The sequence below is a fragment of the Carassius carassius genome, chromosome 12 (genome assembly GCF_963082965.1).
Source record: "Carassius carassius chromosome 12, fCarCar2.1, whole genome shotgun sequence".
NCBI lineage: Eukaryota > Metazoa > Chordata > Actinopteri > Cypriniformes > Cyprinidae > Carassius > Carassius carassius.
In genome coordinates, this window is record NC_081766.1 from 19,654,201 (window position 1) to 19,681,804 (window position 27,604).

Below are 27,604 nucleotides of genomic sequence, written 5' to 3' on the forward strand. Positions count from 1 at the left end.
GTGTTTGTGTGAGTGCGAGTGCGTGTGCGTGTGTGTGCGTGTTGTGTTGTGTTTGTGTGTGTGTGCGTGCGTGTCTGTATGAGAGAAGTGGGGGCTTTCACGCTTGTTCACACTGTCGTGCTTTTCAAATTGCTCAAAATACGGCTCAGAGAGCTTGTAGATACGCGTTGTATATATTTTTCTGATATAGTGGACACTGTAATGACTGGCCAAGTAAGTCATAAGGAATTAAATGGTAAAATACATCATATTCACCGTTAGACTACATAGACAGTAAAAAACAACAGATGGTCGGGGTTAATATGAAAGTCCTTAAGACTGCATAGCGCCAAAAATGACTTGAAGAGCAAAACATAATAATCATTTAGATTTTATCGTATTGCAAGTAAATAACATACCAATATGTTCGTCCTTCTTCAAATAGGTCTATGCATAAAGTGATACGAAAATAACAAAATGTCAAAATGAGAATGTCTGTTTGGAGTCAGTAGCCTACGAACTTTTTTTATTCATAACTTGGGTTATTTGTTTTTCCCCATAAATGTTCTTCTAAACTCAAATTTCCAAAAGTCTTTCACATTGAAAGCTTAGAAATATAAAGCCAACGTGAATCTACTATGAATTTTGTTTCAGTGCACACAAGCGCCATCTACTGGATATTAAATGACAATATAGACTTTCAGTTTTAATGTACTGTAGCTCTTTTCTACCTCCAATTTGATCTAACTAGTATGCTTTAAAGCAGAGTCAAATTTATTTATTTATTTGTCAGGGACAATGCAAAAGAGAAACATTGTAACAGATTACAATAACTTGAACCGATGTGTTGCATATAGGGTTTCTAGCTGAAGCTAATTTGCAACCCCTGTCCCTGGTTAGGCTACTGTATGGTTAATACAGTAGCTAAATATGGTAGCTAGTGTATTAACTATAGAAGCAGATTAGTCTCATTTGAATTATATTTGAGACTAATCTGCTTCCATAATTAACTGACTGCATGACGTTTCATAAACTCCACATATAGTGTCTTTTAAGAGCTCAATCCCATCATGATTTTCTCTGCCCCAAATCAATACATAATCTAGTTTGTTCATACATACAGTATGTTGAACTTGATGTGCCAGTGGATATCAACATGTAACAAAACAGAGTTTGCAAGGGGACTGGGCACAGGAATATATGCTTTAAGGTAAAAAAAGAAAGAAGAAATGCTGTCACAAAATTAATGAACGAATGCTCCAAATGATCAGCAACTAAAAATTAAATAGAAAATAAAATAACGTCAGTCAATACGTTTTTTCTAATTATTTATTGATTTGAAATATAATAAACATACATGAAAAAAACTGTACCATGAGAACAAAATATACAGGAAACAAATTTATTTATTTATTTTATTTTTTGTTTTGTAAGAACAAACACCTTCAGTGCTATGGAGTATGAGGATGATACCATTTCGGTGGCAGCATCTGCGAGGGAGGAGTGTTCCAACAGCCCACTGGGATTACACTGTGTTCTACTGGATTATACCACTAGACCTCAATTATAGTGATGTCAAGCTCCTACGCATCCTGTCCAAGTCAGTGGATGAGCTCGGTTTGAAATGGGCACCTCCTGCCAGGCCAGCCAGAAGCCATCTGGACGAATGATACTTCCAGTCGGACCGCAGCTAGAAGGGCACACCTTTTTCCCCTGAGGTGCACGATGAGATAGTGAAGTTGTGGAATGAACAGCTTACCAGTCGAGTGCACAACCCGGGATCCTCCCTCCTGTCTTCTGTGGATGGCGCTGACTAAGTGGGGTATGTTAAACTACCCACCCCCCATGGAAGAAGCCATTGCTGCCAATCTCTGTCATTCAGCCACGGCGAACCTGAGAGTTCCCCTCTAAACCTTGCCGCTCCACCGCAAACTTCACCGGCAATGCTTTCTCTGTGCCGGGCCAAGCAGCTTCAGCACTGCACGTGATGGCAATACTCCAGGTGTATCAGGCTGGCCAGACCCTGAAGTTTTCAAAGAGCTGGCCCTCAGAGCGACAAAAGTGACAGCTCAGACTATCGGCCGCAACATGGGAAATCTTGTGGCGCTAGATCATCACCTGTGGCTTACCCTAACTGAGTTAAGGGACTCTTCTAGACTCACCCATGAATCCCAGAGGTCTCTTCAGAGCAGCGGTGGAGACTTTCACGGAGCGCTTCGTTGAAGTGTAGAAACAGTCAAAGGCCATTAGTCACTTTCAGCCTGCATTACAGCTCCTCCTCAGCACAGTGTGCAGGAAGACGGCACGTCCCTTCTGCTGCTGTTCTGTGTGAACATGAACCGACGTTGAGGCCAAGACAGCCGTGGCCGAAGCATTGTCAGGGCTCAAAGAACCAGAGGCCCCACCCTGACAGAGACAGCAGACCCCGGCACCGGAAACAAAGCCGCATTCCTGACGCTGAGGATAAAAGCTGCACCCAGTGCCGAAGACCAGCCACTAAAGAAGTCTGCTTGCTCCACTGTATGTGTTTACCATGTCCCTCTGCCTGTTGTGGGCAGTGAAAACAATTGGCATGTTTGTGTTTAGATGGTTCCATTATGCAGTGCAATAAAGTCAAAGAAAACTCACCTCAATATCAAAGCACATTTCCTCCTCTCACTCTAATCACTCACTATCATACCTGTGTGGTATTAAACTCCCCACTTCCCAAAGGTGAACTATCTCTTATGGTGTGCAGTCTGGCTCGCCAGCTGTCACAATTCACAAAATGGTGGCAGGTCGCTGCCAGTGGTATCAGAATGGGTTATGAAATCAATAAAGAACAGCTACACACTTCCGTTCTTCAACAGACCGCCCTATTTTCAATGGTAATTTAATTTCCACTGTACGAGAGCAGAATGCCTCAGTACTTATGCTGAGGCAAAACCTCTTACACATCAGACCGAGAGATTGGTTTATCTCTGTGGATTTAAAGGATGCTTTTTTCACATTCAGGTATTCCCTCACCACAGGCGCTTCCTGAGATTTGCATTTGAGGGGATATAGTATCAATTCATGGTCCTACCCTTTGGTTTTTCTCTGGCCCCTCATACATTCATGAAATGCATGAATGCGGATCTCTCTCCCCTGAAGCAGAGCGGAATGTGCATCCTGAACTCAACAATTGGCTAGTCTTAGCCCAATCAGAGAGCGCACTGCTCAGTGACAAACTCAGACACCTCACTCATATTCAGAGCTTAGGGCTGACTGTGAATATGCAAAAGAGCATGCTGGCACCAAACCAGAACAACTCCTTTTAAGGAGACCTCACAAAAACTGATCAGCTCTCTCGCAGTCTTCAAATTAGGGCACTCTCCTCCACTGAAATGCTTTCAGAGCATGCTCAGCCAGATGGCTGCCGCCTCAACAGTGTGCAAATTAGGACTCTTGCATATGCGACCACTTCAGCTCTGGCTAAAGAGCCGTGTGCCACAGAGGGCATGGTGCACAGGCACCTTGCTCGTCAAAGTGACGTGCGACTGCTTGGATGCGCTGACCCCTTGGCATGATATGACTGTATCGCTGGGCTGTTCCTATTGACCAAGTGATCAGGAGAAAGATTGTTATGACAGATGCATCAAGAACGGGTTTGGGAGCCATATGCAATGACATACCAGCTTTCAGGACGTGGTCAGAAACAGAGAAGTTGTTGCACATAAACTGTCTGGAGCTCCGTGCTGTACACCTAGCGCTTGAATACTTTCTCCTGGACATTCTTCACCATCATGTTCTTATCAGGACAGACAACATGACAGTGGAAGTGTTTATAAATCATCAAGGGAGTAGTTCAACAGACCGCCCTATTTTCAATGGTAATTTAATTTCCACTGTACGAGAGCAAAATGCCTCAGTACTTATGCTGAGGCAAAACCTCTTACACATCAGACCGAGAGATTGGTTTATCTCTGTGGATTTAAAGGATGCTTTTTTCACATTCAGGTATTCCCTCACCACAGGCGCTTCCTGAGATTTGCATTTGAGGGGATAGAGTATCAATTCATGGTCCTACCCTTTGGTTTTTCTCTGGCCCCTCATACATTCATGAAATGCATGAATGCGGATCTCTCTCCTCTGAAGCAGAGCGGAATGTGCATCCTGAACTCAACAATTGGCTAGTCTTAGCCCAATCAGAGAGCGCACTGCTCAGTGACAAACTCAGACACCTCACTCATATTCAGAGCTTAGGGCTGACTGTGAATATGCAAAAGAGCATGCTGGCACCAAACCAGAACAACTCCTTTTAAGGAGCCCTCACAAAAACTGATCAGCTCTCTCGCAGTCTTCAAATTAGGGCACTCTCCTCCACTGAAATGCTGTCAGAGCATGCTCAGCCAGATGGCTGCCGCCTCAACAGTGTGCAAATTAGGACTCTTGCATATGCGACCACTTCAGCTCTGGCTAAAGAGCCGTGTGCCACAGAGGGCATGGTGCACAGGCACCTTGCTCATCAAAGTGACGTGCGACTGCTTGGATGCGCCGACCCCTTGGCATGATATGACTGTATCGCTGGGCTGTTCCTATTGACCAAGTGATCAGGAGAAAGATTGTTATGACAGATGCATCAAGAACGGGTTTGGGAGCCATATGCAATGCCATACCAGCTTTCAGGACGTGGTCAGGAACAGAGAAGTTGTTGCACATAAACTGTCTGGAGCTCCGTGCTGTATACCTAGCGCTTGGATACTTTCTCCTGGACATTCTTCACCATCATGTTCTTATTAGGACAGACAACATGACAGTGGAAGTGTTTATAAATCATCAAGGGAGTATGAGCTTGTGGCCTCTGCTGTGGCTAGCGAAAGACCTTCTTCTGTGGGCAGATCAACACTCTCCATTTGGGCAGTACATGTCCCAGAATGTCTGAATTACAGCACAGACTTACTGTCGAGGGGTGGAGTGACCCACAGAGACTGGAGATTACACTCTTTGACAGTGCTCTGTGTCCAGGCACATTAATAGAGAGGTGAAGGGAAGGAAAAGATGTGGTAGAAAAAAGTGTGCAAGCAATAAGGATAACCGTACCCTGGATTGGAGTGTGCAACAAAACCCATTTACAAATGTGGGGGAGATTTACAAAGAGTGGACTACAGCTGGAGTCAGTGCTTCAAGAACCACTAAGCACAGATGTATGCAAGACATGGGTTTCAGCTGTCGCATTCCTTGTGTCAAGCCACTCTTGAACAACAGACAGCATCAGAAGTGTCTCTCAGAAAAAAAGGACTGGACTGCTGCTGAGTGGTCCAAAGTTATGTTCTCTGATGAAAGTCAATTTTGCTTGAGGTCCAGTGTAAAGTTGCAGATTTCATTTTCCAACAGGACTTGGCACCTGCACACAGTGCCAAAGCTACCAGTACCTGGTTTAAGGACCATGGTATCCCTGTTCTTAATTGGCCAGCAAACTCGCCTGACCTTAACCCCATAGAAAATCTATGGGGTATTGTGAAGTGGAAGATGTGATATGCCAGACAACAATGCAGAAGAGCTGAAGGCTACTATCAGAGCAACCTGGGCTCTCATAACCAGTAGCGGTTTTAGGCACGGGCGAACCGGGCAGCCGCCCGGGGCATCATTTTTTCGTGACACAATGGGGGCGGCAGCACGAGCAGATAAAAAAAAATAATAATCCTCTGCGTCGCGAAGCAGTTTTTCATCATTTATATCATTTCACTGTGTGTGGAATTGGCAAATTGGCGCTCCCTGCAGCTGCCGGCACCCCTGCTTGCTGAAAATGTACCATGCACAGAAGCTGTGTGTTGTGAGAGAAGTGTAAAAGGGGGTGGGGCGAGAGGCGCTGGCGACATTTCACCTCTGGGTCTCTCTCAAATGGAACGGACAGGGCTGGGGGGTGGACGGGGGCTCCACACTAGTAATATAATTAATAATAGGCTAAAGTCAGTCACACACCTTGACTTTCTTCCAAAATGCTGCTAAGGGATCTGTTGATGCTTTAAGTTACTTTGGTGTCCTGCAAAAGCTGTACACATTATTTTCAGCCTCCACCCAAAGATGGGCGATACTAAAGAACCATGTGAGCATCACCTTAAAGAAGTGGGCAGAAACAAGGTGGGAGAGCAAGGTTAAGAGCGTCGAGCCCATGAGGTACCAGGGAGCTGCCGTGAGAGAGGCTTTAATTGAGGTGAGAGACCACACCAAAGAACCTGCTATAAAGGCTGAGGCCCATACTTTGTCTGAGGAGGTGGGGTCGTACCGCTTCAGAATCTGCACGGTTGTTTGGTATGACATGCTATCTGCAATACAGCATGCCAGCAAACTCATGCAGTCTCCTAACATGCATGTGGACCTAGCTGTGAGTCTTTTGAAGAAGACTGAGTGAGATCTCCAGAGCTACAGGGCAACTGGCTTTGTGACTGCACAGATGGCGGCCAAAGAGATTTGTGAAAATATGAATGCGGAGGCTGTATTAAAACAAAAAAGGCTGAGGCCCACAAAGCGCCACTTCTCATATGAATCACATGATGAGCCTTTCAGTGATGCACTTAGGAAGTTGGAGGTTGAATTCTTCAATGTTGTCGTTGATGCAGCCACGTCAGCCATCAAAGAGAGATTTTCCACATTGGAAAATGTGGGAAAGAAATTCAGAGTTTTGACCAATTTCCCAAGTCTTGCAGACGTGGAGTTGACAGATCAATGGGAGGCACTTGCCACCACACTGCACTTTAAGGGGCACTCTGATTTGGACAGTAAAGAGCTTGTGCAGGAAATTAAGAACTTCCCTGACCTTCCATCAAAGACCATGAGCCTCCTTGAGCTTATCACTTTTATGGATGATAAGGATCGAAAGGGGTCCTGCCCAGGGTGTATTTCAATGTAGAACTGCCAATGCTCATAACACCTGAGCAGTGCCACAGACTGATCGACTCCATGCCATGCCGCATTGCTGCAGTCATTCAGGCAAAAGGAGCACCAACTAAGTATTGAGTGCTGTAGTGTACATGCTCATACTTTTCATGTTCATACTTTTCAGTTGGCCAAGATTAAAAAAAAATTCTTTCTTTGTATTGGTCTTAAGTAATATTCTAATTTTCTGAGATACTGAATTTGGGATTTTCCTTAGTTGTCAGTAATAATCATCAAAATTAAAAGAAATAAAACACTTGAAATATATTAGTCTGTGTGTAATGAATGAATATAATATACAAGTTCACTTTTTGAATGGAATAAATGAAATAAACTTTTTGTTGATATTCTAATTATATGAACAGCACCTGTATTCTAGTTATCCTAAGTACAAATAATGATAAATTCTCTTTAAAATAGCAATATTTTCTCTAGCTAATATAATAGTAGTTACAGTAGGTGGCAGATACGTATACCTCAGTACTGTAGTACATTAGTATGTAATAACACATTGGTTGTAAATGAAAATATTCAATAATATTATTAAATGGATGTCACCTTATTGGGACACAGCCCTCGCAGCATGCACCTACTGCTAACTATACCCAATAAAATTGTACTATTAATCAGGCGTTTTTTTTTCCACTTTTCAAATATTACCTTTATTTTTTGTGAAAATAAATGTATTTGCAATCTGATATGTAATGGGAAAGGAGAAGAACAAGTTAGGCACTCAGGTCGATTGAGTCAAAAGCTATTATTTTGCACCTTAAGCCAGGCTCACACCTTGCAATTTTTAATAGTCCTTTGCAATTGCTGCTGGTCACACTGTACAAAAATGATCCCCATCAGTTGTCGTAATATCAGACTGTATGACAGTCAAGACGTTACAAAAATGGACGTACACAAGAAGTCCGGAGTTTTACATCATCAATCTGTGACCTGCATTCTCTCGCTATAATGGTAGCTAGCAAACAAAAGCAATATGTAGCATTAGTTTTATTAATAACAACCCTTGCATTCTCTGATGATGTTCCAATATGTTAAAAACGCTACGCTGATCAAAGACAAACGAGGAGAAATTAGTAGGCCTATCTACCCCACCGTTGTTTTGTTTTTTATCATAGCCTACAAATGTCTTCGTTCATAGTCTGACATATATTAGAAGCTATGTGTGTGTCTGTCATGGATTTGCGCTGAATTGACTCAGAAAAATACGGAACAAAGTGTGTTCCGTATCAGTTCAATACGGAACAAGACTTTTATGTGTCAATTATGGGACGGTTCCGTATTATACAGAACGGTTGGCAACCCAGCTGCTCTGAGCTCTCTCTTGTATGTCAGGACGTAATCACTCAGTGTAAGGTTAGTCTTTGCCCCTGCAATGTATTTTTCACTGCATGAGTGAGAACAGGATGTGCGTGACTCGTGAGAGCGGCCATATTAATGATAATGATTCCATTATAATGTATGGAATATACGGCAAAGCGTCACTTAATAACAGGGCTAATTTGTGGGGGGCGTGGTAAGGCTTTGGCAATCAGATGGCTAGTGGTCAATCTGCTCCACAGCCAATCACGGGCCCCCTCCTCGCTCGGGCCCCGGGGCTTAAGCCCCGCCTAGCCCTATTTTTAATGCGGCTGTGCATACTGCAGGGAAGTGTCTGAAACCTTCTTACACTGCCATAATTTAATTGGAGAAAAAACATATATTGCAATGACCATTAATCAGCTGTCAGTGAACATGTCAAACCAGCGATCAAAGACAACAGATTTTATTTTAGGATTATAGGAATATTTTAAGATTTCCAAAATTTGTCTCAGACAACCAAATTGTTGCCAAAATCACAGTGTGAGCTGGGCTTTATTCACTACCTTACTGAAACTACTGGTAAACTTGCGCCTTTTGCAGTGCTGTTTATCGCAGCCAGGAATTGGTGGGCGGAGTTAATGAAAATTGCCTCTGCCAACAAATCAGACTATGTACTATGAGAAATAAACTCTTTTTAGAGCTGCTCTTGACATCAAATGTAAGTCTAATTCAATTCAAAATGGGAACTGAATTCTGTTTCAATAATTTAAATATTATTTTTATTTATATATGTTATATAAATATTATATTATCTCAATATTATTATTAATTAATATCTTGGAAACCAATCTGTACTGTATAAAGTGCTATAGAGATAAAGATGATGCCATTTGACTTGATCGGAAACGTAGAGGGTAGGGCATACAATTTATGTCCTAATAACGATATTGTTTTTAGATACACAGCAATAGTTTGTTGTTTACGTACATATAAAAGTGGTACAATTATAATTACTATTCCCTGCCCTGCAGACTCATTTGAAAATGAAACATCACATGGAACGCATTGCATTGTGGAAATCATACATCAGAGGTCAGCAAATGTTGTAGGTAATCCGGAAAATTCTATGCATACAGAAAATTCACACTATTCACAGCATACACATAGCATACTGCAATATAGTAGGAGGTGTATGGTAGTATGCAATTCCAAACATAGCTTCTGTACTGATGATTTCAGTGTACTTAAAAAGAAAAAAAGAGTAGGTGAAATGTACCCAGATGACTTCTGCGCCTGGATTCTGAAGTGCATACCAACACAAATGACCTACAATGAACTACAACGACATGCAAAAAAAAAAAAAAAAAAAAACACACACACAAAAAAAAACACTGACCTATTCCAAGAATGTCCATGTGTCTAGCATGAAATGGACCGAAAATAAATAAATAAACAAATAAAATATTCGCTATGAACTGCAGCAGGTGGCAAACTAACTGTCTTTGGACCAGTTGGAGTCAAAGGCTGCAGCAAGCAGTGATGCTATAGTCAGCTAAGCAGAAAAAAAGTCTGTTTTCAAAATCACCCCATACACTAATTCACTATCCCCTACAGTAGTCTACTGATAAAGTCCAGTTAAAATAGTGAATGAAAATGGGTGAGCAAATTCAGACACTGATTTGCTGTTAGTAATCATTCAATACTTAGCAAACTAGCAGATCCATTAATGAAAATATTTATATTGTTAACTCTGTTGTGGAAACTAGCATGTATTAATCTGGCACGACCCTCACAGTGCATTATGGGTATTTCTCTAGCCATTCCCTGGTTGTACAAAGTGCACTGGATGGTTTCAGACACCAGTACAAATGGCTGTCCCCTAAAAATGTGCCCTATAGGAGGCAATTTCAGATACATGTAAGTGTAACTTTAATATGAACATTTTCCATTTACACTTTTAACAAGCAGATTTAACTTATATTTCAATTGTTCTTTATATTTATTTATTTATTTATTTATCTATTTATTTTGTTTTTTAAAGTGAAACTTAAAAATACTTTTCAAAGTATGACTTTAGTGCATTCACAAGAGGGCAGCAGCGCACAATTCCTATATCATCAGACATAAGAAATACATTGAAGCCGCTACTTTGCTACATTTCAGTAGAACAGTATGCAAATTACACATTCTGAAAAAAAAAAAGAATTTGTTCACCTAATTTTGTGTTGGATTGATTTATCACGGTTTGCAGAACCCAATTTTCCGATATTATTTCAATATTTAGAGGCTGAAAAACAAAGAAAAAAAATTCTTCAACTGAACAGTGGTCGTATTTGACCATATATTGTTAATGAAGAGGAACTTGTTTGACAAGTCTTTATGCTAATACCGTATGCAGCAGCATGTAGGTTCCAAGCAAAAACTACATGAAATATTCGTTAGTTAAGAACGTAACACATAATATTATAAGACAAAACAGTTCAAGTGCATGTTTATAGGCATTCCATCATCACTTATTTAAGTGAGGCACGCCTACAGCGCGAGCTCTAACTCAGTTCATTCTCAAATACTACAGCGCACTTTACAGCGCAAATGACCGTCACCGATACAATGCGGTTCTACTTCTGTTGGATTTTACGAGGAGTGACGGTGGAATAAGAGGAAATCATACCAATGTTATCGTAGGAGCTGATAGAATACCCTCCACTTCCTCCCCAGGATTTCTTTTCTGTTGAATCCTTATTCACAATGCTTTACTTTCAGTTGGTGATCATGGCAGGGACTGTCATGCTGGCATACTACTTTGAGTATACAGATACTTTCAACGTGCACATCCAGGGATTTTTCTGTCATGACAATGCCTATACGAAGCCCTATCTCGGACCAGAGGAGTCCAGTGCGATCCCACCAGCCATCCTGTATGCGGTGGTCGCAGGGGTCCCAGCACTCGTGGTGAGTGTGTATAGAAGTTTAAAGGTTCAGATTAAGCAATGCATTTTTTTCGTGGTTCTTGGGATTATCTTTATTTACATAATAACATCATGTTAATCAGTTTGTTAATTGTAGAGATTGTATTTTCTTGATATAGTCTCGTAGCCAGACTGCCTGCAAAGTTAGGATAACAATAATTTAAAGAAATAATTATACACAGAAGAATGTGGCATCTGGATTTAATATATATATATATATATATATATATATATATATATATATATATATATATAAATATATATTTTTAAAGTATTTAAAACGTTCAGTTTTCAGAATGGAAAATGCTTAATACATATATTATATATATTTGGCTATGCATATAATATTGCAAATGAATTGTGTATTTTCTAACTACAGTGTAGTTTGCACTTTTTAGGGGATCAGTACATTTATTTGGGGGTCAGATTATTTTTTAATATTTTTTTTAATAGCCTACTTTTATTCAGCAAGGATGCATTAAAGGGTTAGTTCACCCGAATATTAAAATTCATTATTAATGACTCACCCTCATGTTGTTCCAAACCCATAAAACCTCCGTTCATCTTTGGAACAAAGTTTAAGATATTTTAGATTTAGTCCGAGAGCTTTCTGTCCCTCCATTGAAAATGTATGTACGGTATACTGACCACGTCCAGAGAGGCAATAAAAACATCTTCAAAGTAGTCCATGTGACAAGAGGGTCAGTTAGAATTTCTTTGCTTGAATCAAGGGCAATCATCGCCAATGACGTCATTATGTCGAGCACAAAAGAACCGGTGAACCGTTTTCTTCAACCGGTTTATTGAATCGAACTTCCCATCTTCAACCAGTTTATAAGAACCGAACTTCCCATCACTTCTGGTGATCCGAAAACCGATGCAACTGGTTCTTTACTCGAGAACGAGTCAATCTTTCGTTCGTTATCTGGCTCGGCTCGGTGTTCATCACAGCAGTTCAGTCAGTGTACTGTTTGAGTAAATTAATTACTCCGGGATATTGGTTTATTTAAACTCAGAGGGAATGTCAGCCAGATTAAAAAAGTTAACAGCTTAAGTCATTTGTGGATTAATGCTTATTGGAGACTAGGGATGGGCGTTTTCCACAAATATCACATTCGAATATTTGAGCTCACAAAAAACGAATATTCGAATATTCGTTTATTTAAATTAAGTTTAATGAGTCAGATGTTATTTTTCAGCAACATTTGTTTTCGTCATTTTGAAAAAGCTTACAATAAGCTTGAACATTACACATCGTGTTTTGTAGCTGAAAACCTTTAACAATGCGTGCAAACAAACAAAAGTACAGATTAAAAGCAAAAAAAAAAAAAAGTGAACAAAGAAAAAACGTAAAGCAGCCTGCAGCAATTAGGCTATTGTACAGAATGTAGCTTACACTTAACTTTTAAACTATCAGCAAATCTTTTTTGCTTTTTTTTCTATTGTTTCAAATGTTCTTGTTAAGAAATACGGGCATGTAAACATGATTGGGGGAAAGTCGGCTCCTTAGTCAGTTAACAATAAGGCCGGCCGTCGAGAAAACGCGCTCTCACGACACAGACGTTGGCGGGACTCACAAATAACGGTGTGCTAAGCGAATACGTTTTGTGAAGCGCTTCATGTTTTCGTTTCACCACTCAATGGGATCCTCATCTGGTGGAATAGATGGCTCCAGCAAGAACTGTTCCCACTCGTCTCGGTTGGACTCTCTGTAATCATCGCTGGAGAACTGGCTCAGCCTTTTCGGACGAGTGGGCATTGCATCGTCTTCATCGTTGGTGACGGCGGCTGCATCCGCACCACTCGCATCAAGGAAAATGTTCTGATAATGTTCAAAAAAGTTTTTTTTTTCTTACTTCTCTCATGTTTTCATCGAGAAACCTGAGATGCTTGTGCCGAGGGTCTAGGGCGGACGCGAGAAGAGGAGTTTTCACTGCATTCTCCAAGTTAGCAGTGTTTATTCGTTGCTTGAGAGATGCTGTAACAATGTTCTTGGATCACTTTTGTGATTCTCCACGACATATTTGAAGTACTGTAGAAGACCGCAGTTCTTTTAGGGGGCGTTCACATATCGCGTCTTTTGCATGCTCAAGTTCGTTATTTCCAATGTAGGCGCGCGGTATGCGCGCTCATAATGGAAGCGACGCGGTCCCGTTTTTTCCAGGCGTGTCCGAACAGCATCGCGTTAAAAACATCTCAACTTTCAGAATGCCGCAAGCGCACCGCAGGTCATGTGACAAGAACTAAACATTCAGCTTCATCCTTTCCTGTAACAACGTTGAAAGCTCAGCCAAGATGAAGGAACAACTGATCATAGCTGTATATGGATTGCCATTTTGAAATAAATTTAGTAGCAGAGCTACTGAAAGCGATTTTTTTTTTGTGCTGCAAATCCATTTATCCTTTGCTGAAATTTCCGTGTCTTCATGGAGAGAACGCGTCGCCTCAGGAGCGCTTCTGCCCGAGCGCTTTGGAAAGAAGGAGAAAGCGGAGCGCATAGCCTTCTCCACGCCTTATTAGGCGCGATATGTGAATGGCCCCTTAATCATTCATTAATTATTTTTTGCTTGCATACACCTTCAAATATGCCGTGGAGAATCACAAAAAGTGACCAAAATAGGTTTTATTGTGAACTCGTGAAAAGCTCTGTGAACTGTTTTTATCCTGTCAAAGAGTTACTCAAGATGTGACGGAGCATGTAATTTGTTGAATGTAGTGAACCTATACGCCCTTCACTGAACGAGATCGAGAGATCTTCTCATTCGTGAATGAGTTGAATGAACTGATACATCTCATTATGAACGAAATGAATGAGTGTACAGGGTCAGTGAGCCAAGCATGTAAATCTCGATCAGCAATCAGCAGATACAAAGCGCAGTTATAGGTGCTGTGCAGATACGCTCGTTTTAATATTTAGCATACAGAACATAACTCCACGTTTAATCCCCGATTAATGTGAATATTATATATGAACTGTCTGACCAAACAATTAAAATGTTAATTATGCAAGAAAACCTTGTGCTTTGTTCATCTGAACAACTTATTTAAACGATTTAATGCGATTATGCACACATTTTAGTAAAGCCAAATCAGTTTAGTAAAGCCACTAATGCAGCCATCTCGCTGTAGTGCTTTTTTGCAGCTTGCGTGAAAAGAAAAAACACAGACGTCCATAGGGAGGCACTGGAAGCATGCGTTGCACACACCAACTTGAAATATGTCTCTTACAAATCTGTACGCAGTCATTCTTTGAAGTATCGATACTAATAAATGTAGGAATTGTGACATTTTTATTTTATGAGAATCGCAATACTTTTGAAGTATCGGTGCACCGTGCAACACCACATGGAAGTCTCTGAGATTGCTTATGGCTGCATCATTTAGAACGTGGTCTGCCAGGGGAAACATGGCCTAAGTAGCTGTACCATGTAAATACACATATGGGATGCCAACCGGGTTATTCATATGGGCCCTAGCCTCATGCCAGATTTCAAGAATTCATTGGCTGAAAGGCCTGGCGCAGGACGCTGTGCCACATCTGGCTGCCGGAGTGCTGGAGGACTCAACAGGGTCTGCCCTGTCAGGGGACTCTCTGGAAAACTAGGCATCCAGGATGCTGCAAGCTGACTCTGAACTGGGCCTCTCAGTTCTACTACCCATTTGAGATGAGAACACAGGAGGAAACCGATTTGACATGCAGCCTATAGAACCTAGCGAATGTGTTAGAAGTCACATCCATGTACTGTCGCAGTGAGCGTACAGGACAGAGCAAAGCTAGGGCTGAGTATGCCTCCTCCAGGGGCAGAAATTGCAGATTCATCACCTGGTCCCTGAAGGGAGTGGTAGGAACCTTGTGTGCATAGCCATGCCGTGGTATAAGTGTTAGACTGGAATCAGCTGGCCTAAAACTCAAGTCATGATTCGTCGACTGAAATTTCCTGTAGGTCTCCCACCTATTTGATTGAGGCCAATGCAATCAGGAGCAGAGTTTTCATAGAAAGAAACTTCAACTCGACTGACTGCAAAGGATCGAAAGGGGCAGGCTCTTAGCACCAATGCCAAATCCCAAGAGGGCTGGGGGTGGGGGGGGGTGACTAGGAGGATTTATCCTCCTGTCCCCCCTAAGAAACTTGGTGACCAGATCATGCTTCCTTACTGACCTTTCCTCTATAGGGTCGTGATGGGCTGAAATAGCAGCAACGTAAACCTTAAGGATAGAGGGGGACAGCCTACACTCCAACACTTGCTGCAAGAAGGAAAGCAAAGTTCTGATCGAACATTTCTAGGGGGCCTCCTGGTGGGAGGAGCACCACTAGATGAGCAGGTTCCACTTCAGCAAATAGGCCTGTCTTGTGGGCGGAGCATAGGCTGAAGAGATAGTGAGAGCTACCTCCTGGGGCTGGTCACTTAGAACCGCTGCATCCCATCCAGGGACCACACATAGATTTTCCACAGGTCTGGACACGGGTGCCAAAGTGTGTCTCTGAGAAAGCAGATCCTTCCTCAGAGGAATTGGCCAGGGAGGGGCTGTCATGAGGAGGATGAGTTTCTGGAACCAGGTCCTGTTGGGCCAATATGGAGCCACTAACAAGACCTGCTCCTCCACCTCCCTGATCTTGCACAGTGTCTGTGTAAGCAGGCTCACTGAGGTGAATGCATATTTTCTGGCCACGGGGCCAGTTGTGTGCTAGTGCTTCCATGCCGAGCATTGCCTCAGTTAGGGAGTAGAACCACTAACAGTGGGTGGTTTCTGGAGATGCAAACAGGTCTACCTGAGCAACTCCAAACTGTCTCCAGATCAGCTGAACCACCTGGGGGTGGACTCTCCACTCTCCCAGAAGTGCTGCTCAAGACAGCTTGTGAGCTGCCTGATTGAACTCTCCTGGGATGTGGATGGAATGAAGGGACCTCAGATGCTTCTGACTCCACAGGTGGTGGGTGAGTTACAACATGCGATGGGAGCATAAACTGCCTTGCTGGTTAATATACGCAACGGTCGCAGTGTTGTCTGTGCGGACCAGAACATTCCAGCCCTGAAGGTGCCATCTGAGGCAGCTCAGGGCAAGGTGTACTGCTTGCAACTCGAGGCAATTAATATGCCAATGCAATTGGGGACCTGTCCAAACCCATGAAACTGTGTGAAACAGGCACTACGCTGCCTGGTGGAAGGCTGCTGCTGCTTCGTGGGAGCAGGGGCAGCTGCAGGGGGTGCCCAAAGCGATGAGCAGGCTGAGGGGCTGTGGCCTGGGTGGGATCCGAAGAGTCTGGTCTGTAACACAGGAGCATTCAGGAACTGTACATTATCATGCTCCTCCATGTTGGCCAGACACATCCAGAGATGGAACTCCTGGATCACTAACATGGACATCGCATGACCCAGAGACTGAGTGGTCACCTTCGTCACTCGAAGCGCAAGGTCCGTCACAGCATGCAGATCATTTAGAACCACCAGGTCGTGGCCACCCTCATACAGGTCTCTCAAGGGCTTGGCCTGATGGACCTGCAGTAACGCCATGGGGTGGAGGGCAGGAGTCGCCTCAGTAAGCACTGCCAGTTAACCTGGTTTTCTGTTAAAGGAAATGAATTGTTATTTGTCTTGGCATAAACATTCATGACAGCCAGTCAAAGGTTTTGACACACTTGACTGACTGAATTTATTTTTTCTCAAAAGCATTTAATATACAGGTTTATGCTTAAACATTTGAAATAGGTTTATAAACAAATACATTTTGCTGCAAATAAAAATAGTCCATATTGTCATTTGCCTCACGTTTTTGATCACTGTATCATTACCATGTTTACATTTGTGTTATTTTATAGACTTAATTAATATTATAAGTCTTTGAAATGAATTATAACAGGGTTTTTATTGTTTATTTAGCGTTTAGTTTTGTTTGTTCAAACAAGGGCAGTATTGGTGCATTCTTCTTGTAAGTTGGTATTTAGGAGTTGGGACTTGGGAAGTTGTGCTGGCAACATCAGGAGCTGTCACTTTGGTCAGAGCAAGATGGAGATTTTTTTCTACAAAAACTTTTTATGTCTTAAATTCATAAAAAATACTTATACATGTTTTTAAAATATTTTTATATCATTTTTGTAAACATTTATTTTAAATTAAAATGTTTCCGATTTTTAACATTTTATTTTTGAATTCAATGTTCCATCGTAATTGTACAGTACTGTTATATTTTGTACATGCAACTTAGCTAGCTCTATTGTAACTGAAAAATATTGCATGAAATATACCGACAATAAATACGCTGCATCTATTTGTTTCTTCAGTAGAACACAAAGTAAGAAGAAGAAAAAGACACCTCGCGCACCTGCTGCTGAGAATTCGCACAAGAGGACAGACTGATCGTTTTGTGTCTTTACACATCAGTGTATCGTCATGAGCTGCAGGGTTTAATTTGGTTTTGTTTGTCCGTGATTCCCATCCATTTACATTATAAGACTGACAGACTGCAACAGTTTGAGTTAAAAATCTTGCCTTGTGTTCCACTGAAGAAAGAAAATCACCTACATCTTGGATGCCTTCGGGGTAAACAGATAAACATAAAATTTTAATTTTTGGGTGAACTATCCCTTTAGGACTGTAGAGAGACCGTCTATAAACAAATTATGAAATCCTGTTTTGGAAAAAGACAGCATATGGTCATTCTAGTTTATGTGCGATCTTTCTGACCTCTTGACTTGAATGCACCAAATTTCCTGATCTCTTCAGTGACTGACAGCATTGTGTGTTAGTTTGATTGTAAAAATGGTGCATGTGTTCATAACAGCAGTGTTGGGGGAAACACATTACACATCACATGAGTTATGTAATCCAGTTACTTTTTAAGTAGTAAAATAGTGAAGTAGTAAAGTAGTGCATTACTTTTAAATTTACAATAAAATATTGTAAAGTTACTTCAAATAAGTAATGCCAATTAGGCTACTTTGTTGTCCCAGTTATAGCCTGACAGCTCTCCTGTCCCCATGTTGAGAGAAATCAGGAGTAAGTGCAGAGGTGTTGTGTACGCTGTGGAAACATGATGTTACTGTAGTTCTAGAATAAACATGAGCATTTAATCATCTCACCTGCACAAACACAGATTCAGTATTCTTCAAAATCAATAAAAACTGTGAAAAGCAAACTCAGGGTATGATGTAATAATTAAATGTTAAATAACACAAATATCCTTTAAGTATCCAGTTCACCAGTACACTGAACCGAAAAGTATTTCTTTCGGTCGTGTCCGATTTGAGAACCGATGAACTGATGATACTGCGCATGCGTGTAATTTTTCAAGTATTTTGTTAAACATTGGAAAGTGTGATAAAATAACTATATATATATATATATATATATATATATATATATATATATATATATATATATATATATATATTTTTTTTTTTTTTTTTCTTTTTTTTAAGAATGTTTATAGGCCAAAGGGGTTTTAAGGGAAGTTGGACAATAATTAAGACTCTAAAGAGGGATGATTTATGAAATATCTGTACTGTATTTATAGTTAATGATGACACATTCACAAATTGAGTTTGTAGTAAACAGAACATGTACACGAGTAGAGCAGCTGATGATACTGAACTGCTGCACGTGCCGGTTAGAGCGATTGTCGTTCTCGAGTCAAGAACCGGTTGCATCGGTTTTCGGATCATCAGTACACTGAACCGGAAACTGTTTCTTTCAGACGCGTCCGATTCGAGAACCGAGGAGCTGATGATACTGCGCATGCGTGATTCAGCGTAAAGCCGACTGACTCACAGCAGGTCTGAACTGAACTGATTCTTTTGGTGATTGATTCTGAACTGATTCTGTTCTAATATTATGAGTGCGGGTAAACCGAGGGCTTGAATGAAGGGCAATCTGGCAAAATGTAAGTTCATTTAATAACAAATATATCGCAATGGATTATGTATAGTAAGTGGATCATGGTTTCTGCGCTGATGACACCTAATTTATTTACTTTATATCTTCAAGACTTAAATCCTCATATGCACATTATTGCTGTTACTGTATTTGGGTGCGTTGTTGTAAAACCTAATTGTAAACTTTTCATGATTATGAGGTTTTTAACTGACTAATGTTTTGATTACTGACTATATACATTTGAATGATTGATAGACTTGATGCCATTACGTCATCGCCAATGACGTCATTAGGTTGAGCGTAAAAGAACCGGTGAGCCGTTTTTTTTAACCGGTTTATTGAATCGAAACGTCCAAAACTGTTCGCGGAAAGTTTTCGAACTTCCCATCACTAAAAGTTATGCCTTCTGTCTTTGCGACAACATTTGAGAGGCATTATGCAAATCTTCCCACTTCGTGACGTGGACTTGTGGGGACCAATGATGTGCGGGTTGATCCAAAGCCTGCGGTCACCCGCGGTTGCCAGCGGTTACGAGTCATCCAAAAATATTTTTAATGAAATTCGGGTCGCGGTCGGTCGGGTCGTTTGAAATAAAGATGCCAATTAAACCTTTGTAATTAATATAGTACTAGACACAATTTTGAAATACATAGGCCTACACTTTATTGGCTGAATAACTGGCGCGAAGATGACGCACAAGCTCAGTCTGCAGGTTGAGATGGAGAAGTCTCCTAAATAGGCAAGAGAAAAGGTGAAGACTCTGTTTTTGGTAAAACATGATTTTTTGACTACATTAAGTTTTCTTTTATAGAAAACTCTTTTTAAATAAATTGTATCTTAATTTTGATCAATGTTTTATCAATCAATTGCCTGTATTTAATAAATAAGAAGCAAATAAATAGCAGACAATGTAATGAGGCGCCGGCATGATCACTTGCATTGCATGTGAATTGGAGGGTGCCGAAACTCAGCTTGTGCCTCACAGATTTGAGAAATATAGGCTATATATTACAGCAAGCTTGAAATGTCTACTTTTAAACGAAATAAATAGGCTACTCTCTGATTATGTAATCCATATGAAATGTGCATTTCTCTTTGCCGTTCATGGCGAGTCCGCATCGTCAACTTAATCTTAGCAGCGACACAGAAAACACCAGTTTATTACTAAACAATTAAATGTCTCCTTACATATTTTCGAACCAGCAGGCCATTCTGGCTTGAGCGAGACCCCACGTAATGAGCGAGCGGAGCGTAATATATGGAGAAATGCGCTCTCCGCTCACGAGCTCTGATCGGAACAAACCCGAACCTCACTGTCTGCTGAACAGAAACATCAAAATAGACATAGCCAGACTAGACTATTTTAGAACAAATTATGAGCTTATTGACGATTATTTTTATATTAAGGATTTTTTTTGTTTGTTTTTTTATTTTTTTTTGCCTAGTTCCTACGTCTATGGCCAAATGACGCTATGATGAGCATTTACTACTTTTAAAAAATGCGGGTCAGGAAGCAGGTCGGGTACAATATTTTCTTGATTTAATATATTAATATTTCAATATTTATTTAACCCGACCGAGTTGTGGGCGGGTTAGTTGAAAACGTGTGGGTTATTAATACATTGACCCGCACATCACTGGTGGGGGCATGTTAGAATGAGGAATGAGCCATTTTAGATAGGAGTGGTTGACTCTTAACTTTTATAGAGAATATCTCTTTGGACTTGAGAGTTTAGTCTTTGCAACTTTACAGATCTTTTTATGCACCAAAAGCTTGTAACACTCCAAAGAGGAAGGAAAAATGTAAATTGCATCATATGACCCCTTTAATATAATTGCTGTATAGAAGAAATACTTGCGCTGTAAAAACTATTAAGACTGTGTCTGTTCCCCGAATAGTGAGGTCAAAATATAATGTAGGATCTAGAAAAAATCTTATCGTAATTAAACCAGAAAAATGTAAAGTAAATGAACAAAAACAATTTTTAAAGTTTGGGCTCATAAATATTAGATCACTCACACCCAAAGCAGTTATTGTAAATGATACACAGATAATAGTTTTGATGTACTCTGCTTGACTGAAACCTGGCTAAAACCAAATGATTATTTTGGTCTAAATGAGTCTACTCCACCAAACTACTGTTATAAGCATGAGCCCCGTCAGACTGGTCGTGGCGGAGGTGTTGCAACAATATATAGTGATATTCTCAATGTTACCCAGAAAACAGGATACAGGTTTAACTCTTTTGAAATACTTCTGCTAAATGTTACACTGTCAGACATGCAAAAGAAATCTAATGTATCTCTTGCTCTGGCTACTGTGTATAGACCACCAGGGCCGTATACAGAATTCCTAAAATAATTTGCAGATTTCCTCTCAGACCTTCTAGTTACAGTTGATAAGGCGCTAATCATGGGAGATTTTAATATTCACGTTGATAATGCAAATGATACATTAGGACTTGCGTTTACTGACCTAATAAACTCCTTTGGAGTCAAGCAAAATGTCACCGGGCCCACTCATCGTTTTAATCATACACTAGATCTAATTATATCGCATGGAATCGATCTTACTGCTATAGATATTGTACCCCAAAGTGGTGATTTTACAGACCATTTCCTTGTATCGTGCATGCTGCGTATAACTGATATTAACTATATGTCTCAGCGTTACTGTCTGGGCAGAACTATTGTTCCAGCCACCAAAGACAGATTCACAAATAACCTGCCTGATCTATCTCAACTGCTATTTGTACCCAAGAATACAGATGAATTAGACAAAATTACTGACAACATGGGCACTATTTTCTCTAATACATTAGAAGCTGTTGCCCCCATCAAATTGAAAAAGGTTAGAGAAAAACGTACTGTGCCATGGTATAACAGTAATACTCACTCTCTCAAGAAAGTAACTCGTAGTCTTGAACGCAAATGGAGAAAAACTAACTTGGAAGTTTTTAGAATTGCATGGAAAAACAGTATGTCCAGCTATAGACAGGCTCTAAAAACTGCTAGGGCAGAGCATATCCACAAACTCATTGAAAATAACCAAAACAATCCAAGGTTTTTATTTAGCACAGTGGCTAAATTAACAAATTACCAGACGCCACCTGATTCAAATATTCCACCAACGTTAAATAGTAATGACTTTATGAATTTCTTCACTGATAAAATAGATAACATTATAAATACAATAGCGAATGTAGATTCTACAGCGTCTAACCCTTCAGTTTCATCCATCGCACCCAAAGATAAACTGCAGTGCTTTACAAATATAGGACAGGAAGAGCTAAATAAACTTATCACTGTATCTAAACCAACAACATGTTTATTAGATCCTGTACCCACTAAATTACTAAAAGAACTGTTACCTGTAGCCGAAGAACCGCTTCTCAATATCATTAACTCGTCGTTATCTTTAGGTCACATCCCAAAACCATTCAAGCTGGTGGTTATCAAGCCTCTTATTAAGAAACCAAAACTAGATCCTAGTGTACTGGCAAATTATAGGCCTATTTCAAATCTTCCATTTATGTCTAAAATTTTAGAAAAAGTTGTGTCTGCTCAATTGAGCACCTTCCTGCATAAAAATGATCTGTATGAAGAATTTCAGTCAGGTTTTAGGCCCCACCATAGCACAGAAACTGCACTTGTTAAAATTACAAATGACCTGCTTCTTGCGTCAGATCAAGGCTGCATCTCATTTCTAGTCTTACTTGATCTTAGTGCTGCGTTCGACACCATAGATCATGACATACTCATAGATCGATTACAAAACTATACAGGTATTCAAGGGCAGGCTCTAAGATGGTTTAGATCCTACCTGTCCGATCGCTACCATTTTGTTTACTTAAATGGGGTGTCATCTCATTTATCATCAGTAAAATATGGAGTGCCACAAGGATCCGTCCTAGGTCCCCTTCTATTTTCAATATACATGTTGCCCCTTGGTAATATTATTAGAAAATACGGAATTAGCTTCCACTGTTATGCTGATGATACTCAGCTATATATCTCAATGAGACCAGATGAAACTTCCCAATTATCTAAGCTAACAGAGTGTGTTAAAAATGTAAAAGATTGGATGACAAATAATTTTCTCCAATTAAATTCGGATAAGACAGAGATATTAATTATTGGACCAAAAAACACCACACAGAATCTTGTAGATTACAATCTGCAACTAGACGGATGTACTGTTACTTCCTCTACAGTCAAAAATCTGGGTGTTATATTGGACAGCAATTTGTCTTTTGAAAATCATATTTCCAATGTTACAAAAACTGCATTCTTCCATCTTAGAGACATTGCCAAGCTACGAAACATGTTATCTGTTTCTGATGCAGAAAAGCTAGTTCATGCATTCATGACCTCTAGACTGGACTATTGTAATGCACTTCTAGGTGGTTGTCCTGCTTCGTCAATAAACAAGCTACAGGTAGTCCAAAATGCAGCAGCTAGAGTCCTTACCAGGTCAAGAAAATATGATCATATTACCCCAATTTTACAGTCTCTGCACTGGCTACCTATTAAGTTCCGTATCAGTTACAAATTATCATTACTTACCTATAAGGCCCTAAATGGTTTAGCTCCTGCGTACCTAACTAGCCTTCTACCACGCTACAACCCATCACGCACCCTAAGGTCACAAAACGCTGGACTTTTGGTAGTTCCTAGGATAGCAAAGTCCACTAAAGGAGGTAGAGCTTTTTCACATTTGGCTCCCAAACTCTGGAATAGCCTTCCTGATAATGTTCGGGGTTCAGACACACTCTCTCTGTTTAAATCTAGATTAAAAACGCATCTCTTTCGCCAAGCATTCGAATAATGTATCTCTTAAATTGTGAGTGTAGTTGCATCTGCATTTTTATTCTTTAGCTTGGGTTAAACTAATTTTACTTTGTTGGATCAGCAGCTATGCTAATGATGTCTCTATTTTGTTTCTATGTTTTGCCACGGGATTTACATCCCGTGGTAACTAGGATTTACACAAGCTCCAGTCTGCATCCAGAACACCTGAGAAGAGATGATGCTGACCCTCAGAGGACCCCAGATGATCCTAACCTTGAATCAACAAACAGAACTAACAATTATTGCTACATGTGTGACTGCATCATATAATTACTATTAATTAATAATATTGATAGTTCATCATCTAGCTGACTACGTCTTGTATTATTATTATTATTTTTCTTTTTCTAAAATCCTGTCAAACGTGCACAAACTACTAGCTACTACTAAATATTGTAGAAACATAATTTTCTGTAAAGTTGCTTTGTAACGATTTGTATTGTAAAAAGCACTATACAAATAAACTTGAATTGAATTGAATTGAAGAAATGAAGAAATGAGATATGAAAGATATGAAAAACTTGCATATGCAGGGTGACATTAGTGTTTACTAGGTTGGCCATATGAATGTTGGGATCTTTCTTTGAGAAGTCCCTTTTTGGCTCTAGACTGTAGCTTTCTGTGCCTACAGTATATTAAAATATAATTAATGTTAAGCAAGATATTGACAGCTCCGATGATCAATTAAAGAGCACCAGGATCACCACAGAGCCTGTGCTTTCATCTCTGAATTTGAATTCCAATGGCTTTGCTCAATTGATCTGAAAACACTCTTCTTGGCCTCATATTAAGGCCACACAAATTCACCCATTTGCTGAAAGCATCACTTCTCTTCACTTCTCTGGCCTCAAGCGTGCTCTGTGGTGGACAGTAAAGGTCAGCTATCAGCTCGACGGGCTTTGAAAGTGCAAGGCTTAGTGTGAGTCCCACATATTGCTGGCATGCTGAACTTGGGCATTTCTGACAAGGCAACTGATAAGTTTACAAAATCTGAGAGTTTATTATTAATATAAGTGTATTATTTACCCTCATGTTGTTTTAAACGGTGACTCATTTTCTTCTGTGGAACACAAATGAAGAAATTTATATACAGTAGGTATGATAAAAGTAGTCTATGATTCGTGTCCTGTATTACAACTTTTATGAATTCATATGATAAATTTGTGTGAGGAACAAACTGAAATTAAAATTGTTAAAACCTTTCACCTCCAGTGAGCTCTTATAATTGTGAGATAAAAAGACAAAATTATGACATATTAAGTCAGAATTATGAGATGAAAAGTCGTAATTATGACAATTTAATGATTAATTTAAACTTTTATACTAATACATTTTGTCTCAGACTTTTTTAGTTTTGTCATGACTTTTTACCTCATAATTTTGATTTTTTTGTCATAATTATTAATTTGTCATGTTTTAATCTAATATTTTTTCATTGATTTATGATTTGTAATTGTGATTCATCAAAGCATGATTTTTTTTTATCTTATGTGGTGGTAATGGGATTTAATAGATTTTGCTATATGGCTTTACAAGACAGTATGGGCTTTTTATGATAAATTTATTGTGTGTTTGCGTCTTTTAGAAGCTAATAGTTATTGTAATTGGATGGAAAAACTTCTTTTAACTTTTCTTTTAACTTAAGTGACATGATTTGATAGTGCTGTGTCATGCGTGACACGCTGTAAAAGACACAAGACACAAGCGCAACAATTAAAGATGTCAACTGTTTGTTTACAAAATAATGGAAAAGTAGTGCAGTAGAATTGGCCCTTAACAAAGTAGCTTGCCATGGTATTTCTGATACAGTGTGTGTCTACTGACCAGTGATATCTCATGCATCAAGCATTCAGCTTTCATCAAAATTCTAAAACCAAACAGCCCGTCCTATCTCTTGTATGATGTAGTGGTTATATATGCTTTCAGGGCACATATATGCTGACCTGCTAAAGCCACCATAATTTTTCAATGTGCTTTTACCTATGTACATACTCATAATTTTTTGTATCCTATATTAATGGTCAGTGTAGATAATTCTTGAGCAATTTGAATGGATTAATTTCTGTATTTTAGTTGCACTGACTGACATTTGACAACAGATGTGAAAAATGCCAACGAGAGAGTTTTAGGATTTGACTCACACTTCTATTCCCAATTTCAAAGTGATCACCCACAAATAACAAATAACACTTTCCAAAGCTTAAACTGCCCTTGAGGCTTTTTTAATGCTTGTTCTGAACCTGAGTATGATCCACCTCCCTCCCACTGCCTTTACACAAGCAGCTATGAAAAATCTATTATGCTATAGTTGTAACATAAAGCATTTAAAGATGCAAATTTTATGTTAGGATGGATTATAAATTGGGATGAATTTTTTTCATACTTATTGCTAACTGGAAACCTGCTTTCACATAACCAAATGAACCGAAGCTCTTATGTGAAAGCGCTCTGATTGCATCATTACCTGCATCACTTAAACAGTAGATCTGCTTAACACAGGTTTGTTGTAGTTAAAACTTTGGAGGCAGAAGGCAGATTAATAGAATTCTCTCTTTGGGCTGCATCTCACATTCTTCATATTAAATATGAATATGAAAACAAATAAAAAACGTAAAGAATTTTTGGGCGGCCCATATGCCAGTTAGAGAAACTCTTCGCTCATGTGGTTTGGCTGTTTGGCATTTATAGGCCAGGATGGCATGATGTCTATATTAGGAGTGAACAGTGAATCATGCCACTCCACATTCACAGTCCCAAAATGCATAAGCTTCCATGAAAGTCATGAAAGGATTTGTCTCCTGTTCACTGACAGATCAGACTATATTAATATTTAATTATTAAAAAGTGTACATTCTGAATTTGCCAGTTTATGTACTATTTTCTGTGACGATTTAAAGGAATGTGTCTTGAAAGTGAAGTAAACAAAAATAACAAATATTATATTCTGTAAAATGGGTCTTAGATGATCTATATGAAGCCGCTAACTTTCAAATTCAACGTTTCTACATTTAATCAATGCAGTTTATCTTTTTGAGTTTATTTTATATACCTCATATGTAATCAATAAAGAGTAGAGATTCAAACTGCAGTACTAACAAGTGATGTCAATTAAGGTGATATATCCTCAGACTTGTGGTGTTCCCATTTCAAAAGCTTGCTCAGCTGTGCTAATATTGAGATATCACTTATGTTGTTAACCTGGAGCTTGCTGCACTGTTGAGTTGGCACAAGAGTTCACAAGTTCACCTCTCACTTCCTGTATTTTTTCATTGGTGTTGGAATATGGCTATTGGTACTGGAATAAGGGTGCTGGGCTCCTCTGCAGCTGTAGTCTTCATGTGCTATGAATTGGTTTGCAGATGCTTTTTATTCTAAATGACATACACAAAGTTGTAAATGAGTAACCTGTTTAGTATGGAGTCAATTTAACGCCGTATATATATACGCAAAAAAATTACGTTTTGCAAAAGAAAATAAAGTTTTGCAAACGAAAATTAAAGTATTGAGGAAAATAAATTTGCTTTTTGCAAACAAAAATTAAGAATTGCAAAACATAAATGAAACAGCGCGAAAGCAATGATTTTGCAATACATATTTTCCATGGTCATATCTATTCATTTATTTGCAACGTTGCTTTTATTTTGCGTGTCAGTCTAGTTTGAGCTTGCGATACCATTTTTCATTTGCGCTTCACTTTTCTGCACGTCTCTCTTTGTGGCACTGT

The 27,604-nt window shown here is 39.6% G+C and overlaps 1 protein-coding gene across 1 annotated transcript in view; it reads left to right on the forward strand.

Annotated features, from left to right (window-relative positions):
• Nucleotides 1-10,879: 10,879 nt before the first annotated feature.
• The window catches only part of LOC132155069 (phospholipid phosphatase-related protein type 5-like), a 35,288-nt gene continuing 18,563 nt past the window's right edge, over nt 10,880-27,604 (forward strand). Inside the window, exon 1 of the mRNA XM_059563846.1 lies at nt 10,880-11,139. Coding sequence (XP_059419829.1) covers nt 10,936-11,139 — 204 coding nt within the window. The 5' untranslated portion in view covers nt 10,880-10,935. The remainder of the gene's footprint in view (nt 11,140-27,604) is intronic.